At 40.9% G+C, this 19,101-nt stretch overlaps 1 protein-coding gene across 4 annotated transcripts in view; it reads left to right on the top strand.

Moving 5' to 3' along the window:
* Positions 1–98: 98 nt before the first annotated feature.
* Positions 99–19,101, top strand: part of LOC123968977 (glucocorticoid-induced transcript 1 protein) — a 97,735-nt gene continuing 78,732 nt past the window's right edge. For all 4 annotated transcript variants that reach the window (XM_046046038.1, XM_046046037.1, XM_046046036.1 and 1 more), the window contains exons 1-7: positions 99–255; positions 415–786; positions 5,866–6,014; positions 13,905–13,991; positions 15,671–15,796; positions 16,557–16,694; positions 17,855–18,044. In XM_046046038.1, the coding sequence (XP_045901994.1) occupies positions 480–786; positions 5,866–6,014; positions 13,905–13,991; positions 15,671–15,796; positions 16,557–16,694; positions 17,855–18,044 (997 nt within the window). In that variant the 5' untranslated portion in view covers positions 99–255; positions 415–479. The remainder of the gene's footprint in view (positions 256–414; positions 787–5,865; positions 6,015–13,904; positions 13,992–15,670; positions 15,797–16,556; positions 16,695–17,854; positions 18,045–19,101) is intronic.

The following is a 19,101-nucleotide window of genomic DNA, read 5'->3' as shown; positions in this document are numbered from 1 at the left end:
GTACCAATCAGCGATGTTACTGTACAACGCCACTATCCAATCACAGCTTCGGACGTGAGCAGCGTAGCCCGCCTACACGCATCAGCCAGTAATCTGGCCGAAACAACTGTCATTTAGAGTGAGTGGACATGATGGGGAAGACAGAGCGAGAGCAGGAAAGCACGAATTAAACGTTTCAAGAAGTATCAAAAACAACTTTAAAAGTTACTTGTATGGTGGTTACAGCTTACGTCGGCATGTGTTAGTATCTTACAGGTAAGTTCACACCAAAAAATGTGTGTTGGACAACCTTTTTTACCTCGAGCGCATGAGCTGAATTAAAAAAAAAAAAAAAAGGAAGCTAACGTTTTTCTGTAGCTAACAAGCTAATGTTTATCTTACCGTCCCCCGGCTCTCCCCCACCTCCTCCTCTAGAGAAGTAGCAGCTTTGGCAGCACGTCTTTCTTACTGCAACAGGAGTTAACAACCAGTTTCGGAGGATGGCAGCCCCCAGCAACTCGCTTCAACAGTCGAGGGTGAGACGAAGCAATGCGGGCTCCCCTGGCTCCTTCAACAACAGCAGCTGCCGTTTGCACCCCATCCGTGCCACCGTGCCCTACCAGCTCCTGCGTGGGGGTCAGAGCAGCCCGACCCGGGCGCAGACCCTCTATGGAGGAGCCACGAACAGTCGAGGCTCAAGTCCACCCTCCAGCCCGACACTCAATTCAGGAAGTGCAAATTCTAAGCAAAGACTGTCCCCCGAAAATAAGGAGTCCTCCTGTCCCCCAGACTCTCCAGTTTCCAGAGGTAAAAACACTTTATTTAAACCGTTTTACCTTACATAGACTAAGAAATGCCATGTCACTACGTGCTGTTTTCCACTGATAACGTATCCTGGTAACTTTTTTTTTTTTTTTTTTTATTCCACGTAACTGGTATACAATATACATTATAATATTTTAATTGTGCAAAACATTTATCAAATATTATATTGGGGGTGTGGGGGTGGCCTGTACTTCTAGAACAAGGTTGGCAAGTTTAATTATTTAGCATATCATCCACTTGCACAATTACGCATCCATAAAGAGAATAGAGTGCACTACTGGCTCTCTTATTTCCTATGGACTTTTGACAGGAGAGAGGCGGAGGAGAGAATTGGCAGAAAGACATGCTTTCAGTTGTAAAATGGGCCACGTCAGTCCCAGTAGAATCAGTGCTGAGCAAATGGTCAGGTGTTGCCTACTCTGATCTCACTACATACATGCAGCATAAAGTACTCTGCATATTCAGAACATATGCTGAACCTCAGTATGTTGCCTTGCACATGGCTACCAGAGGCTAGTGCTATGTTCTTTCATGTCATGCTCAGCTGCTCCTTGGAAGTCATATGGAGACAAACTGAAGGAGGACATGAGAGTCCAGGCAGCCCTAAATCTGTAATTCCCAGTGTTTCACTAAATCGTATTTATGCATGACACTGTGGCTATTTTTTCAGACTGGTAGCAGTATCCCATCGTAGGCCAGAACTGCATTTTATTTTTATTTTTTTGTGTAAACCCTGTGTTTTATGTACAAAACACAAACATAACCACACAGTATCTGGTGAGTGTTTGAGGCACATTTTTATATAGTAGTGTCTGAATACAGCTTGCTTTTCCAGTATCTGGAGAAAAAAAGGCTGATTGTAGTTCTCCTGACCTCAATTCCCATGAAAAGCACCAGGTATTCTTACCACGATAATGTTCTGTACTTAATGAGAGTCAGCCACATATCACCACATGCTACATGACTGGATCAATGCTACCTTCATTAGTCATGTTGAATAGCTTTTCCCTCTTACCTCTAACCAAAATGGCAACTCTCTTGTCTCAGTGCAGCATGGTAGTTATTGTAGTGTTGTGTTTGGAATTGTATGTTTTGTGATGTGCTTCACATTCCTCAGTCCTTTTGAATGAGATGACCTCCAACCTTGACCAGTGTACCATGCAAGGCAGGAAACGAAGTCTCTTCCACAACAACAGAGTAGGCAGGCTTACCAGGCACGACTTATTTCACTCGTGTTTGGCTAGCGGTTGGTGTTGATTTCCCACCCCAGTGGCATGCCAAGCATATCTCAGTCCTCTGAAAGGGACGACCTCTAACCCAGGCCAGTGTCCCATGTCAGTGATGATGACGGAGACTTGACCCTCTTTCATTCCTGTGACCTTACAGTCCAAACATGCATGAGAAGCCTCAGATGATGACAATGATAATATCAGTGTGGGGTTGGTGGTAGTCAAAAAATGCAAATTGGTCATCTTCCTCTTTAATCACAGCAGTTCAGTTTGATGTGACTAAAGCAGTAGGCTTTGCACTTTGTAATTTATCATTCATTATAGTACTTTGAACCCACTCACATACATAATGCTTACCATTTGGTGGGAAATGTTGTTCAAATGGCCACGAAGTACCATCAATGTCATGCTGCTAATGGACTACACTAGTGTTCAAACAGTTCACATCATTGCCTGATGATAAAGGACAGAGTGAAGAGCATTATATTCCACATCATGACCTTTTAGGTTCACCAGCATGACATTATTCTCTTACCACACAGTCCCAACAATGAATGTCCTGCTCCCTGTCAAAGTGCCAGCTGTGCTGAAACAGCCCTGCTTCATTGTCACCCATTCAAACTGCAGAGTAGGACCAAATGTGAAAATGAGCGTGTTGTCCAAATCACTCGACTCTGTTGGAACTGTACTGCGTTTTCTGTAGTTTCATCAGACTGCTGAATCTTAACTTAAAAGTTAAGTTTGCTCATTCTTTACATCACAGTTATAAAAGTTGAAATTTTTGGGACGTACCCATTGGACTCAATGAGTGATGCTAATGATGCTAATGAGCCATTTCCAGACCAGCTGAGGGACAGATGCTGAATAACTTTAAAAGACCGTAGCCAAGATTAATGTCATCATCATTTATATTTTATGGAAGACAGTCACTGCTGAAATTACTGCTTGCAATGAACACACACATTTCAGCTTGAGCAACTAATGTAGAACATAAGTGGAATATGATACTGCAAGTAAGCCTAATGGTTAAAGAGATTCCCTCATAGGGCTGTCGCGGTGAAGTAATTTCCACCGCGGCAATATGTTGGGGCTCAAAAGTGCGGTATGCGGTATTATTGCATTTTTCATCAATGAAGTAATTTGGTGCCCTATAGCAGAGTAAGAGTGTCTGTATCTGTCACCTCACTGCACAGCGAGCCGCTAACAGCAGCTTTATGCAGTCTGAGCAAGCTAGCTTCTGTGTGCACACGCGTGCGCGCCGGTGTGGAGCAGAATGGCTGTCCACAACTAACCACTGCGCTGTAGTAACGTTATAACTAAATTTCCACAGAAAGCAACATGAAAAACAGCTGCAGGCTTCCGACACACTACGCTCCTTAGTTAGTGAGATTCAAATGATGCTTACTGTCCACAGTTTCTCTGGACTGGGATCACGTTAGTCCAACATCGCCGAGCGTGCTAGCCACAATAGCCGCGCAGTATGCTAACGGCAAGTTAGCTAACCTTTCAAATAAACAGTAAAACAACATAAAACATGGTATCACTTAGAGCTTCAGAGTGTGAAGTCGGGTCACGTACAGCCCATGGCAATCCATCCTTGAACCGTTACCATATTGGTCAAGCCTACCGCGTAAGATGGCAAGCACCGCAACAACTACGATGTTCATACTTCAGGGTGTGTTAAATTAATTTAATTAATTTTGCGGTTATCGCGACAGCCCTATTCCCTCATAACTGTATGATTTGATTAGAAAAACATGTCACAGTGATATGTGATGTGCTTTATCTAATATAGCAATGCACAGTATCATACGCATTTACAGAATCAATAATCATACCAATTATATCAGTACTCAAACTTTGAAATATAATAATAATTATTATTAGTTAGTAATTTCGGGATGAAGTACACATGAAGTAGTATCAGTATAATCGGACACTGGATCAGTTGTTTGTCCTCTTAACAATGATCAAGCTTGCACAGTCTTGAGCGTTTCATTATTCACTGTGTGGGTGAACAAGTTCAATTGAAATTAATTAAATATGTCCAAGACCATCTACAGTATATATCTGTTAAAGTGACACTTCAGCCCGGCCAGGTTTAGCTTTAGCATAAACTATAATTCTAGGTTCATGTAATGGATCATTTGCCAAAAGTAATTTTGCTCCAACTGTGATCACAAGATGAAGCTAAGTTATTGGGATTTTCCTTTCAAACGGTGTCATGCAGCCTTGTGAAAACCTACAGGAAACCATTCTGCTATGGTTTACTGATTTGGACCACATGTTTGTTTTCACTTTAGCCTCTGCTCTACAGTTAATAAACCACCCATTTATCCCTGGAAATGCTGAGTCTTTTTCACAGCTTGCTGAATGTCCGGTGAAGTTCTTCAACCTGAAAAAATTCCTTTTAATATCACATACACCACTCACTCATCCCTGAAATCAACAGATGGACTGCTTTGATGTCTTGGCTTCTTTTACACTTTCTTTTTTATCATCAGGAGATTATTCTAGTCTGGTAAGGGTGGAGACGATGGAAAATAACCACAATCCCTGTTCTGAGAGCACTGGCTTGCTCTATATCAATATTGATGGAAATTTAGCCTGCTTCCTTTTGTCTACAATGCTTCAGGGAATTTTACTGTAGCCCAGTAAGCTTACTTAGGCAATACCTTTGGGTGGGTAGGCCTGTGTATTCTATGGACAAAAAACAACAATGAATGGCTGTGTAGTTCTGCTAGGATAGGGGTGCCTCATGTAGATAGTTTAGTGTGTGTGTGTTAGTCTGTGTGTTCATGTTGGGAAAGGCCTCTGCCTAAGCCTACTCAGACAAGGAATAGAGTAAATGAGCATGTTTCCTGATCATCATGCTATTTGTTTATTCTGTCTTTCATACATAAATTAAGAAATCACAAAAGTGTAATTCAGTCTAATGCATTAAATCCAATTCTTACTGCATTATCATGCAATTCTCAATCTAATGTCTTCATGCTTCTGTGTTTTGTTTCTCTTTTTGTATGCATGTCACTGCAGGAATGTTGAGTGGATGCAGGCAGTATTGATGTGCATTGTGTTGTGGTTGTATGAGTTCTTATGTGGGTGGTGTATACTTAACTGCTCTGGCTCACAGCAAACTGCTCTCATAACATCAGATACTCCTGCTCAGCCATTTACAGTTGCTTCAGGCCTCAGCTGTCAAGCCTGCAATTTGCCCTGCATTAATGGTTATAAGATGAGAAATACTGTTGACACTTTTAGAAAACAAGAAGAGATTGCAGGTCAAGGTCTCATTTCAATAAAACACTGTTAATTGCAGTAGTAAACAAAGGTGAGGGCAAAGTATTTATTATAATGAATTGTTTTTTTTGGAGATATTGTCTAACTCTTAACAGGGACCTGAGTAACAAGTCAATCTGAAAGCCTTCTGTTTTTAATGTATAAAGGATTCACATACAATCCCCTTTTTGCTACTACTAAAACACATAGTTACAGAAACTAGGAAAAGAAAAGAAACTTATTTTGACAGTAAGACTTTGATTATGAAATGCTTTTCGTTTCAGGTGAAAAATGTAAACCATTAGAGTAGTGTCAAAATATGGCCCCCAGTACTTGGCTACACACTTGCACTGAGAGATTTATTCTACAGTGACGCTTTAATACTCTATGTTGAATTTAGTTTTATTGATACAATCAGGAAAGTTGGCACATCGAATGCCAAAGATGCCTCAGGTTGTCAGGGAATATTCCTTACTTGTTACTGACGTGTGTGTGTGTGTGTGTCTGTGTCTGTGTGTGTCACCTTATTTCTTTGTTCTTTCCCAATTCACAGCAGAAAGGTCCAAGTTACAGGTTCGGAGTTCCAGTGCCATCCGGCGGACATCCTCCCTTGATGCCATCACGGGGCCATACCTCACTGGCCAGTGGCCTCGGGACTCACATGGACCCTACCCTTCCTGCATGAAAGACAAAGCCACACAGGTACCAATCAGGAAAAATACACTGTTTGTTATAGGCCTGAACAATGGTGGGCCATATCATATTATTTATAATAATAGAGTTGCAAAGTAGGAAGAGCTGCTTTTGTTTATGTATTGATCACCACTTTTAATCATTCAACTTCGTTCCTGAGAAGTTTGTTTGATGGACATGTTTTGTCCATCATTTTGGGGACAGGTCTAAATGCGAGAATACAATGAGATGAAGCCAGTAAGAAGCGCAAATCAGAGTGGTAGTGAATTTGAAACGCTTTGTCGTTTAATTTGTGAACAAAACACAGCACTATAGTTGCATAGCTAAATTCATCTAAAATTTAACTCTGTGTTTGGATGTTTCTTGCCAAAATGTATCTTGGGAGTTGTAGTTAACTTCTCCCCTGACATTTTTATGTACACAGTCCTGTATATTTGACTTTTTATCAATGGACCAGATGTTGTCTAACACAGTAATTCATCTTTGTGCTGATTATTTAACCAGCAGTTTCATGCCAGTCCAAGTCATAGAAGTGCTCCAACTGTGAGTCTCGTAACATTGTCTATGGAAAAAATGAAAGGGACTTTTCCTTCCAGAATTAGGGGTGCCTGAAACTCTATTTCGGTGTGAAGTATTTTGTGATTTAAATATTTTTCACAATTTTAACGATATTACGACTTGTTATATATTTACATGTACATGTTTATGTACAGCAGCAACATATGGCTGAATGTGGTTGGTTCCAAAAATGGATCAACTTTGTTGGTATATAGATGGCTTGATGATGCTAGATATGGGGTTCCCTGGTAGTGAAATGGTTATGATGCATACTACATGACCGAAGGGTCCATTGTGATATGTCTGATTTAGCTCAACAGGTGACGGTGATTGAATGATTTGTCACATTGTGCATTTGCTTTGTGGTAATTAATCAGAGAAGCAAGTTGCAATGTCAGGGGGAAAAAAGGAAGCCTTCAGAGTTTTTACAAGTTTGGTTTTTACAAGTAAATGTCTTTTTCAGTCATATTCAGGAGGGGATGTGTGAGGAAAATGCTCACTGCAAGAAACACCAGGCTTTGTTTAATAATCATGAACTAGAAGTGTTTTACCTTGTTGAATTGGTTCAAAGTTTGACATCGCAGAAAAATGCCTTTAAAATATTGTAATATTATTTTAAGGCCATATGGCCCACACATAGGCCAGAGTGCCTGGCAAATCCCCACTTTTACCTTTCTCCAAGGCAATTATGGTAGTTAGGACTTCCAAATAAATGTTGGTTTCTGTTGTACTGGCTGGCAAAAGAGACAAATCTACAACTCGTTGCCAAAGATTTTGTTATAGTAATCTGGTGGTGGAGTCTGCTGCCAGTATAGGCCTAATAGAGTTTGCTGAAAATATTCTGATATTTTGTCATAGCACTATATTTATTACATTATAACACTTCATAAGGCCTATGTATGGATTTCACATTGAGCCAGACCACAGTATTTCTGGAAAGTAGCCCACACATGATCCATCAGTAATCTTGCCATGTGACTGATGTCTAAATGCATTTTTTCTCTTGAGAGCTTAATTTCTGGGGGGGTTGGTTGGGTTTGTACTAAGAAAGAATATTGACTATGTATGATCATGACAAGGGCTGCCCCCTCTTTTCTAACAGAAGCCTTTCATGTTTCTGAATGAACACCACCAAGCCTCATTTACATGGGCTTCGTCCCTTTAACCCCTCATTTGCCTCGCATTTCTTTGTGTGTAGGCTGAGGAAGTGGTGAGAGGGCCTTGCAAGGTCTCTTGCAAGTGGCTGTATGCAGAGTAAACACCTCTAATCACAGGGTTCCTGTGCAGCCCTGGAAAGACTGGACAAGTATGGAAAATCAATTTGAAAATTATCAGATCTTGAAAAATGTTATTGCCCCAAAATGTCTGGGCACATATACACAGCAATCTTGTAGACATACTGTTTTTTTGCACATTGTGATATTTGCTTGAGCTATTATAGTGCAATGGCCTTGACCACATTTCCCAGCCATTATGAGCAAGTATCTGATTGAAGGCTGACCAAAATGATAATCCAGTTAAGAGATTTATGTCTGTCAAAGCTGTAGATATTTGAGATGGAAAACATTTGGCTATGTTGTAATGATGTGGGAGAGTGTGACACACTTGACAGTTGAACGATTAAATGCACAAACTCCCCCAAGGATAGTCAGGCACCACTTCCTGTTAACAAGCTATGCCTGGGCCCAGCTCTTTTTAAAAGACAACAGCAGCAGAAAGCAGCAGACAAAAGGTCCCTGGCTTCTTTTGTTGTGCATGGCACAAGTTCAAGACAGCCTCTCCTTTGAGCTGTAATGTAGCCTTGCATGGAGGTGAAGTTGTTTGCACCTGTCCCTCAGGCTATGGCTGAGGCGAGGAGAAATCCCACTGCTTACCACCTGGCCCTCGTGGCTGCACAGCCTGCCTGTCTTTTGTGTGGGAGTTGAGGAGCAGAGGGCCCATACATATGCTAATCACTGTTCCGGGATAGGTCTGTGTGCCCTAGGCCCTGTGGTTACAGAACACAGAGAACGTCTGTATGAAGATTAGGGCTCTGACACACCAAGCCGACCTTAAAGAACTAGCACTGACAAAGGCAGACTGATCAAACAGTTTGCATTGCCTCGCGTCTTCTACAGCCGATGTCCAGCTGACCGCTGACATGCATGTACGTTCTGCGCCTGCGTGAGAGGAAACAACTAATCAGCAGTCTGTATTTGTAATCTGAAAAACATAACAGAAAGACAAACAAAAAAGTTAGCCTTCTGTTAATCATGCCATGAATTGAATATGGAATGTAAAGTAGTAAGTTTACTGGCAGTAAAGCAAAGCTTAAAACCACTGGTGCCAAACACAAGTCACAAATACTTAAAGAAGGCCTGCCATTGCCGGACTTCATATGAACTCAATGTGAACTGATTTGGATGTTGTAGGTTATCGGTTTGTCTGATTATGAATGAAAGCAGTTTGAAGCAAGAACAGACAACAAATGTGCAATCTTAGAGGCATTTATTCATTTTCTGCAATACTCAGTGAGTTTCAGACATATGCAAGATAACAGATACAGAAACTCACCAAATCAGAATGCATTATTCTCCGCATCTCTAAACCCTAGCAAATGATAGCAGTGGTACTCTGCTTGCATGTTTCGTCATGCAATCTAAACAAACCAGCAACAAATTCCACAGCAATTCTGTTGAAGCTCAGTCATTATTTCCTGCTTTGGAACAGAGCTGGATTCTTGAGGATGTTGCCTGCATGTAACCATTTGGGTGGGAATCATAATGGGAAGCAAGCTGCAGGTTACAGTAACAGAGTTTTATTAAGAATTTAAGAACATTATCAGGCACAGCACCTGGCACACAAGTCTACAAAGCACACAAGTCAGGCCAGAAGTTCAAGAGCTAGCATGATAAAAGAGCCTCTGAGTTAAATAAAGATGGATCTTCTTGTTAACAATTTATTCGGGGAACAGAGACAATAAATAAAGATAGCCTGCAGTATTTTTAACCTTCTTGTCTTACTATGGGGGGAAATTATTATTTTTTGGTTACATACGTAGATATCGACCATAAAGAACAATGTGAACTCTGTGACACCTCTGGCCTGTTGACATCTTTAAACTAATTAGCTTTCTTGAGTGGATTAATCTAGAAAGTCTATTTTGTGTCTGAGTGTTTATAAGCCCACAAGCTGATATTTGTTTAAATGTCTGCTTGAATGCAAACAACTAGGGTACTTACTAGAGGCTAAATTCTCATATTAACTGTTGAACTATTTCTTTTTTGTGCGCATGTACTGAAAGTTGCTTTCATCATTTAACTGTAAGTACACATTTATTATCATTCTTATTTAAATCATATTCAAAAAGATTAATTTGATTTAACTGTGCATTCAGACCAAACTTGAATTTAATCCTTGCGTCACTTGTAATCGCTGGACTACTGCCAAATGTTGACACACAACGCGAATAAACACAACCCGCGATTACTACAGCTGTATGAACCCAAAGTAAACATTTTGCTGTGATTTAGTTGCAATAAACGGTTCAAAATGATGCCAAAGTAACTACAACATGATGCAGAATTCGTGCTTTGTCAGGTTTGACAGCAGGACAACAACTTTTAAAATGTTTGTTTTCTGAATAGAGTTCGATTGATTAGGGCCATGCTATGCTAACATTAAGTGGTTCCCAGTTAGGTACAACAAAAGCTAGATAAAGTAACAGATGTACATTTTCTGAACTCAACAGGTAGTTCAACTTTCTTGCTTTCTTTTCTCCAGGCAATGTCCAGTTTTGTCTTTTTTTTTTTGTAATTTTAATTTAAATTTTTTAATTTTGAAGTAGGGTTGGGCGATCTGGCCAAAAAGTGATATCCCGGTACCGTTAGGCAGAATTCTGGTGTGTGTGTGTGTGTGTGTGTGTGTGTGTGTGTGTATATATATCTATATTTTCTGCTAAGCGGGCAGAGGTTTTAGCAGGCATTTTTTTTTATTTATTTTTACTATTTTTAGTAACTTAGCTTGTTTGTTATTTCACCATTTTAATTATACTTCATTCTCCATCTTAAGTATCACTCACTTATTGAATTCGCCTCCTTCAGTTCTCTTCATACTCACAGACCTGACCTCTGCTGCAAACACGCCATTGCCAGAATCAGCCCAACTCGCCTGGACTCTACTGGATTCTGTTTGGCCGTCCTCAAATTCCCATTGCAAGTAGCACCCAGAGATTGCACCCCTCAATGTAGCTGGTCGTCATAGCGATGCCACACTCAACTGCCGCAACGTAATGTTCAATGCGACACACACACACACACCAGCGACGCACAAACAGCTGTCTCTTGATTTAAGTTAAAACGTTTCAACATTACTCAGAATGCAAAGACTGAGGAAATACGAAAAAAAAAAGTACCTTGTAGCAGATACAAGTACAACAACTTTTACACAATGGACAACCAAAAAAAGGCGAGTAGCGTCGAGGCAAGTCGAGCTGGTACCATGCAGTGGAAAATGGGCTTTATCGTCTCTCTCTCCCTGTATGTTCGCTTTGGTGACTTTCTCCATCAGTAGTAGGCTAGGCTGTATAAAGTCACCAGGAAAAAAAAGACTTTTCCTCCCGTGATTCCGTTCACAGCAGCAGCTGAGCTGCATGTTGAGGAGGTGTGTTGACAACGTAGCCTATCAAAACAAAACCAACGTGGTAGCTAATGAATAACATCTGACTGGTGTGTTCATTGTGACTTTACTTGGTCAGCTCTTGTAAAATATCCACAGTGTTGCGACTTGTAACGTAATCACTGTGTTTCTCTGATAAATGCTACAATGTGTCGCCTAACCTGGGTGGCCCGCCGAAGTAAAGTGTATGTGTGGGGAAACACTGAATGAACCGTGTCTTTCTTATTACAAGCCAGGTCTTTCTTCAGTGTCGACCAGCACTGTGTCTCCCTCCATGTTGTTAGAGACTTTGTGAGTAGACGGCTGCAAGGGACAGGCTGCGCAGTGAGGGAGAGAGAGGAGCAAGCAGGAGATTATTTGTTCAAAAGCTGCAGCGCTGCTCCCGGTTCTTTCCTCCACAGCTCCCTCGTTGCTCAAGCAGCTCGCTGTCGGTCAGAGGTGTTTCACTCCCCCACTCTGCCTGGTCCTCTCACTACAGATGAAAATTTTCAACTCTCGCTAATTGCTTCGCGTCGCCGGCAGCAGGTCCTTCGCACCACCCAAAAGGAAATTGCGCCTCTGCATTGACTTTGTATGTAATCTTGCCGCCCCCGACCCTTGCTTTGTGTTTGATCTGAATGCACAGTAAAGTTCATGAAAATGAGAATGAAGCAACACTTGGAGAGTAAAAGGAAAATATCACTTTTATAACTGAATTTATTGTTGCTGTTCATTTGAACAGTATTGTGCAGCCCTAGTAAAACACATCACTCACTGCCAAATAAAAAGCATTTCACATATCATAGAGTTACATGTAGCGTGTAGCGCTCCCTACTTTACGTCACAGAACATCTGTGAGAACTTAGTTTTTCCTCAACAGCTAAGTCCACAACTCCAGAAAGCCTCTCTGCCCTTTTACAGCAATCTGCATTCTGTATGAACAGATTAGGCTGCAGCATTAAGTCCCTCAATGTTTGGCAGAGGCATCAAATAGCACAAGCCATTCCATAGGCCATGCACAAAATGTTAATGCTAAATGCTAGCTACACATCTGCCATCCAGCGTGGCCAAGCACAGTGGTCCTTTTTATGAGAGCACAAGCACTCATTTAATTCGCTGTCCTTTTCTGGGGAAACCAGCGCCAGCAATCCAGGGCAAACAGGTTCACGGGTGTTCCTCATTATTCACAGTGTGATATTCCATATCATAGGGCAAGGCTTGTGCGTTAGTTGGAGAGCCATAGAGGTTTTTCTGTTTGTGAGAGGTCAGACATAAGGCAGTGTGAAGACACTGACATTTAAGATGTTTCGTACTACTGTGACCATAAAACGTCAGACGTTTGAGGATTTGTTTGAGGACCAAAGGCGCTGTTGATAAGCATAATCAGGGGGAAGTATGTGGTTTCAGACAACCCTATGAAACATCCTCAGTCTGTTTCTTTTCTTTTTTTGCATATATTTACATAACTTAACCGTTTCCTCGTTTATGCAGTAGAGGTCTAAAAGACACATTCAGTGAGACAGAACTGCCTCTGTGCTTTCTGGTAGTGAATGTTTTGTATATCAGATGTTTTATTACTGGTGTACTAACGACACAAAATTTCTCTGTAGACTTGTTGACTTAGTATAAGTCTAGCGTTGTGCTGTGCATATTCTGCCAAATCAGTGTACATAGGCTAAATTGTACTAATTTGTAGATTAATTTAAAATGCTAAAGGTGGAAACTGGGAAATTAGCTGGTGGGAAAACTAACAGCTGCTAGTAAAGTCCTTGTAAATGTCACCTGTGGCTGACAAGAATCTCCTTGGCAGGTAATCATATATTATTCTGTAGGTTGGTTTAGCCTGTAGAAAAAAAGTTTTATGCCCTGATGTTTTATGCCCACAGATGTATTTATCCTTACCCGACTTACTAATGGAAGCAGTCAAATGTACTTTGACTTTATTTTTTCCTGTTGAATGTGGTTCTTTCCTTAGGGATGGTATATCATGACTGTTTTGCTCATTTTCATTGATTCCAGATTTTCTGCTCTACTTCTGAGGTCACAGCACTCATTACTGCTTTTACCCACATCTTACTCAACTGCTTATTCAAACATTTAACATTTTAGGTATTTAGTTGATGCTCATATCCTGAGTGACTTCACAATGAGGTGGCACATCAGGTATTCAATGTCTTTATCAGGACATTTCATCAGTTTAAAGGAGAGGTTTTTGTATAAAAATCGTACTTCTCTTGGACAAGCTTTCGTTTACTTAATGTATGTTTGAATATATGTAGGTAAAAGTGTGTGTGTGTGTGTGTGTGTATAAATAAATAATCTCATTTATACATACTGTATCTTAATGAGCTAAATGATGATGAATATAACACTCAACAAGGATCACATCTGTGACCTTTCAGTTATCCGATCTCTATAAACATTATGCTACGTAAACAAATCTCAGAAACTGCAGGTTACTTAATCTTAGCCTTTAAGGGTGTATTCTATTTATATCTTTGCATCCACACAATGGAAACTTGTGTTTATGGTCTTGTGCAAGAGTAAATCATACTTGTCTTTGTGTGCCCATGCAGCACAAAATATGCTATTTGGTCTCCCCAGTGTCGTACAATACATTTGAAGCACCTAACAATATCACGAGTTGTGAAAATTATGACTTATAGAACATGTGGTTGTATGTCTGCATGTATTTCTGTGTTTCAGACTCCAGGTCTCTGGATTGAGGAGGGAGCAGAGCAGGGTCCTCACCAGCGGTCAGCCTCCTGGGGCAGCGCAGACCACCTCAAAGAGGTAGATTCACCTGTCACAGCTGCTTCTGACAACGAACGCCACGGGGAGAAGTGTTAGTAGCAATCCTGTCTGACTCTAACCAAGGCCAGACAAGCTTAAACATTCATGAAGCCTGATCAAACATGCATGTTTGTGTCATTTTTGAGGTTTATTCCATTTACTCAAAATGTGTTTTATTTGTCAGGGTTTGAGGTCAACCTAAATATTATGCTTCTTATGCTCGGTTTCCACTCGTGTCTATCTGCTTGGCTTGGCGGCCAACCAGCTGACCACATGGAGCTATTAGATCTCTAGCTCTCCAGACCACAGTCTAAATTTAACCTACTTCTCCCGTCTGTTTCCCACTCAACTGAACCCTTGCATCTCATTATGGCCTGTTGTTTTTGAGAGACCGTACAGGAGTTCCTCTCAAGGGTGAACGGCCATATTGTTTCCTCTCTAGCTGGCACAGAATGAACTGATTAAAGGGTAACTTATGCTGCTTAGAAACCTTACAGATACCCCTGCAACACAATAGCCATTTATATTTTTCTGTTTCTGGCATAAGACATGTGTGTCATTATTTACTTCCAAAATATTAATGGCACACAGATGTTCTTGGTCTTTTGTTAGTATTGACCAGAAAAAAGAAAATACACTTTTACTTTTCAACCAGATGTAAAGACCAGCACACAGAACGCATTCTATAAGTAACTTTATGGCCAAAATGCCGAAGATAGAGTTCCTGATAAGTTCAACTACATAATACACAGGTGTGGTTGGTCAATACTGTAACGTGTCAAATTGAACAGACTTTACCTTGAAGAATCAAGATGATCAATTTGATTTAATTCACATTACTATTAATTTGCAACAATGAGAAATTAAATAGTTCAGGGCTTTTATACATAATAAAATTAAACATGGTGTGGATGTAAACTACCATGTAGTCATATTGCACTTTTAAGCAATGCCAACAGATGGAAAGGCCACACAGGAAGAGACACATTTCAATAAAGAGAGATGCACAAAAACTGTTTCCCGGCTATGTACTCACAGCCGTGTGATCTCATAAAATCAGATAGTTAGAATCCGATCTCATAAATCACATTCAAGTGTAAATGTAGCCATACACTATAACTTTGCGCTCAAGACAAACAAACAAAAAAACTAGATCGATAGTGTATAACTTTATAAAGACAATCACAGGGGGCAATCAATAGCACAGTCACAAAAACCTGTCTTTATCATCCTCTGAGATTACCTCAGGATTGCCTGGACTTGTCATTATCGACCGCTGTGGTCATTCAGTGAATGTAGTGAACGGCATTCTAGTGCTCTTAACCTCTGCAATTACATGTGTGGGAGGGGAGGGGAACTATGAGAAAAGCAAGTATCTTTGTTGACTGTGTTGCCAGGATTACAAGATCAGCATTGAAGACCACACCTTTGTCTGCATAGTACAACTATGTCTGTTTGGCTCACAAAGGGTATCCTATCTTTAGGCTGATACTGGGCCAAATGCAGAAACACCCATTGACCTAATTTGTTACATGACCAGATATACATAAGAGCTAATATGCTTACAACCTTCTGGCTCCATTCATTTCACTGAAAGTGAAAATTCACATGTTGAAATATTGCCTTCATGACTAGATTGTGATCTGTCATTTGCTGAAGTGATGTTACTTTTCTTCCAGCAGATTGCTAAACTGAGACTGCAGCTGCAGCGCAGCAAACAGGTCAGCCGACAGAGCAAAGACAGGGAGCAGTGCTCACTGCAGCTTTCACAACAGTCTCAGCATGGCATTGCATGCCAATCACAGGTAAGAAATTGTCAGTATTTATGCTTTGACAAACTGAGTCACTAACGTGCTCTTTTCAGGTGAAAACATTAACTAACTCTGACTTTGGCGATGTAAGATTTTACCCTGACAGCAATGTAGCCAAGTAAAAAACATACAAGTGATGGTCACCAACCCATATCACAGCTGCTGAGGATAAGAAAAGTTAATATGAAAATACCAGAGTAAAAGTGCCTGTATATTTTATGCCATGTTCTTTTAGACTTTTGTGTGTATATTTGATCATAATCAAAGTTTATGATGATGTATGCTGCGGACTGGGTCTAGTTAATGAGTCCCCATTCTTGTGTTAAAAGAAGAGAGGATAGAGGGAATGTGTCTGGGCATGCCCTGTTCTCTCCTTGGTTGCAGTTCATTCATTAACATATGCCCAGCAACAGTACACATCCACCACTGTGGGAAAATTAACATAAACAGTAATATGCAATGCCTTACACCAAACTATGGTAGATCACAATCTTGGCTGTGTTTTTGTTCCCTGTGACATGTAATCCCACTTCAGTAACATGTATTTAAACTGAACGCCTCCACCCATCAAATTTCTCATGAAACTGGATCAGTGTCAATTCAGTACTGCAAGCAGATCCTTGTGTCACACAGTGAGACATAACGCAGTATTGTGTATTTAATGGCACAATTGAACTGGATGTCTTTCGGTGTGTGGTGAAGAGCATATTTGAGTAGATCTTATTTTGATGTATACATAATTTTGTCTTTCCAGTACAAGGGAACTTCATCAGCCTTGTTGGCAATGCCTGTGCCAAAATCTTTCATATGCAGAGTGCCGAGCAGTGTGGAGGGCATCAACCACGAGCTAGAAAATGTGTTTATCAGAGAAGACTGGCAACAGGGGATACAGGTAGGGATGTGTACTCACACAAACCATGGGTCAAGATGTTTTTTGAAGAAAGTTATCAAAGTGCATGTTGGATTGCGTGTGTGTGTGTGTGTGTGTGTGTGTGTGTATCACATACTACAAGTTTAATTTGCCAATTAAGTGTATTAATAAAATACAATGCAGCTAATTAAAAATGAGCCACACACAGTATATTGCCTACACGGTTTGTTATCTGGTTAATGTATTAGGAAATTGCTACAAGTATGTAACCCAAATTTAGGATTCGTCTGGTGTGAGTACAGGAGCAAAAAGCCACAGTCTGTGATCCAAATGTAATCAAAAACACATCACTATCAAAACCAAAACACAGGATTGGAGCTTGCCATCAGTCTAAATTGATTCACTGTCTTTTAAGATAGAGACTAAAGGACTACACACAAACAGTGTATAATGCATGCCAAACACCCACACCCAAATAGATTTTTAAACTCTGCTTAAAATGTATTGCTTGCTAACATAGTCTTGTAAAGTCACTTGCAGCATTGTGCATCATAGTGTCAGACAGCATATATTCTGACTCACACCGAATTAAATGGTTTTCAGGCAAGGGGGCATGTAATTCTTGTCTGATGTGGAGTCATAAACCTTGGCAGGTCTCTAAAGCTCCCCTCTAAGAAAGTCTCAGACGCACATACACTTTAAACATACACACCACTACAGATTTACAGCCGGCTACGCACCAAGCCTTTTTTTTATTTATTTTTTTTATTCCTGCTCTCTCATTTGAATCAGCTGTGCCAAAGCTGCACATCACACTGTTCATCTTCTTTCAAGTATTACCATCTGGTGTGGTGTTTGCTTCTCCAGCTGCCCTTTAAACAGACAGACAAACACACTAGAGGCTTTTCAATTCCAGTCATTCTTAGATTTAGGACATTTTTAGCTAATGCTCATAACCCGGAGTGACATCGTCCATTGAGTGAGCAGGTACACACAATTTAGTTGCACAGGAAAGCTTTTTCAGTTCAAATGGGATTTTTCAAGAACACATTGGCTGTTGTGGGTGATTAAATGTGACCTTTTGAGTTATAATTCTCTGTAAACGCAAAGCACCACCACTCTGCCGTTTGTAGGATCCATGTATGTTAACGCACGACCTCTTACCACCTTTGATCTTACAGGCCATGGATGTGGTAGATGGCCGCCGCGCCCCTTTCCCTCCACATCACTACAGTAACAGTGGGGACACACGTGACACAGACACACAGGCCCCTTCAAGTGGTGACTCCAGCCCGTTGCCTCGCCCCTGTAGCTCTGATCATCTTCACTCCCCCGACGGAAGCCCCTGTTCTGCAGAGGAAATCGACAAAGGTGTGCCTTGTTTGACAGATGCAACTTTAGTGTTCAGTGCATTAAAGAAGAACTCCACCAACTTTACACATCTAAGTCTGTTTATGGGTCTTTGGGGGTTTGCATAAAGAGTTGAATAAAGTCTCCAGAGGGAGCTGCGCAGAATCTGGTAAATTACCTCAAATGATGTTACTTGAGCAAGCGTTGGTTAGGGGTGTGAGTGCACAGAATGAGGCACACCCAAGCTTTCTTAAATTAATTATTAAACACTATATATAAGGTTTTCCACTGCAAATACAGTGAGGAAAATAAGTATTTGAACACCCTGCTATTTTGCAAGTTCTCCCACTTAGAAATCATGGAGGGGTCTGAAATTGTCATCGTAGGTGCATGTCCACTGTGAGAGACATAATCTAAAAAAAAATAATCCAGAAATCACAATGTATGATTTTTTAACTATTTATTTGTATGATACAGCTGCAAATAAGTCTTTGAACACCTGTCTATCAGCTAGAATTCTGACTCTCAAAGACCTGTTAGTCTGCCTTCAAAATGTCCACCTCCACTCCATTTATTATCCTAAATTAGATGCACCTGTTTGAGGTCGTTAGCTGCATAAAGACACCTGTCCACCCCATACAATCAGTAAGAATCCAACTACTAACATGGCCAAGACCAAAGAGCTGTCCAAAGACACTAGAGACAAAATTGTACACCTCCACAAGGCTGGAAAGGGCTACGGGGAAATTGCCAAGCAGGTTGGTGAAAAAAGGTCCACTGTTGGAGCAATCATTAGAAAATGGAAGAAGCTAAACATGACTGTCAATCTCCCTCGGACCGGGGCTCCATGCAAGATCTCACCTCGTGGGGTCTCAATGATCCTAAGAAAGGTGAGAAATCAGCCCAGAACTACACGGGAGGAGCTGGTCAATGACCTGAGAAGAGCCGGGACCACCGTTTCCAAGGTTACTGTTGGTAATACACTAAGACGTCATGGTTTGAAATCACGCGTGGCACGGAAGGTTCCCCTGCTTAAACCAGCACATGTCAAGGCCCGTCTTCAGTTTGCCAATGACCA

Source organism: Micropterus dolomieu, linkage group LG03 (genome assembly GCF_021292245.1).
Source record: "Micropterus dolomieu isolate WLL.071019.BEF.003 ecotype Adirondacks linkage group LG03, ASM2129224v1, whole genome shotgun sequence".
In the NCBI taxonomy this organism is placed as follows: domain Eukaryota; kingdom Metazoa; phylum Chordata; class Actinopteri; order Centrarchiformes; family Centrarchidae; genus Micropterus; species Micropterus dolomieu.
Note: the sequence above shows the minus strand (reverse complement) of the source record. Positions and strands in the feature narration are given on the sequence as shown.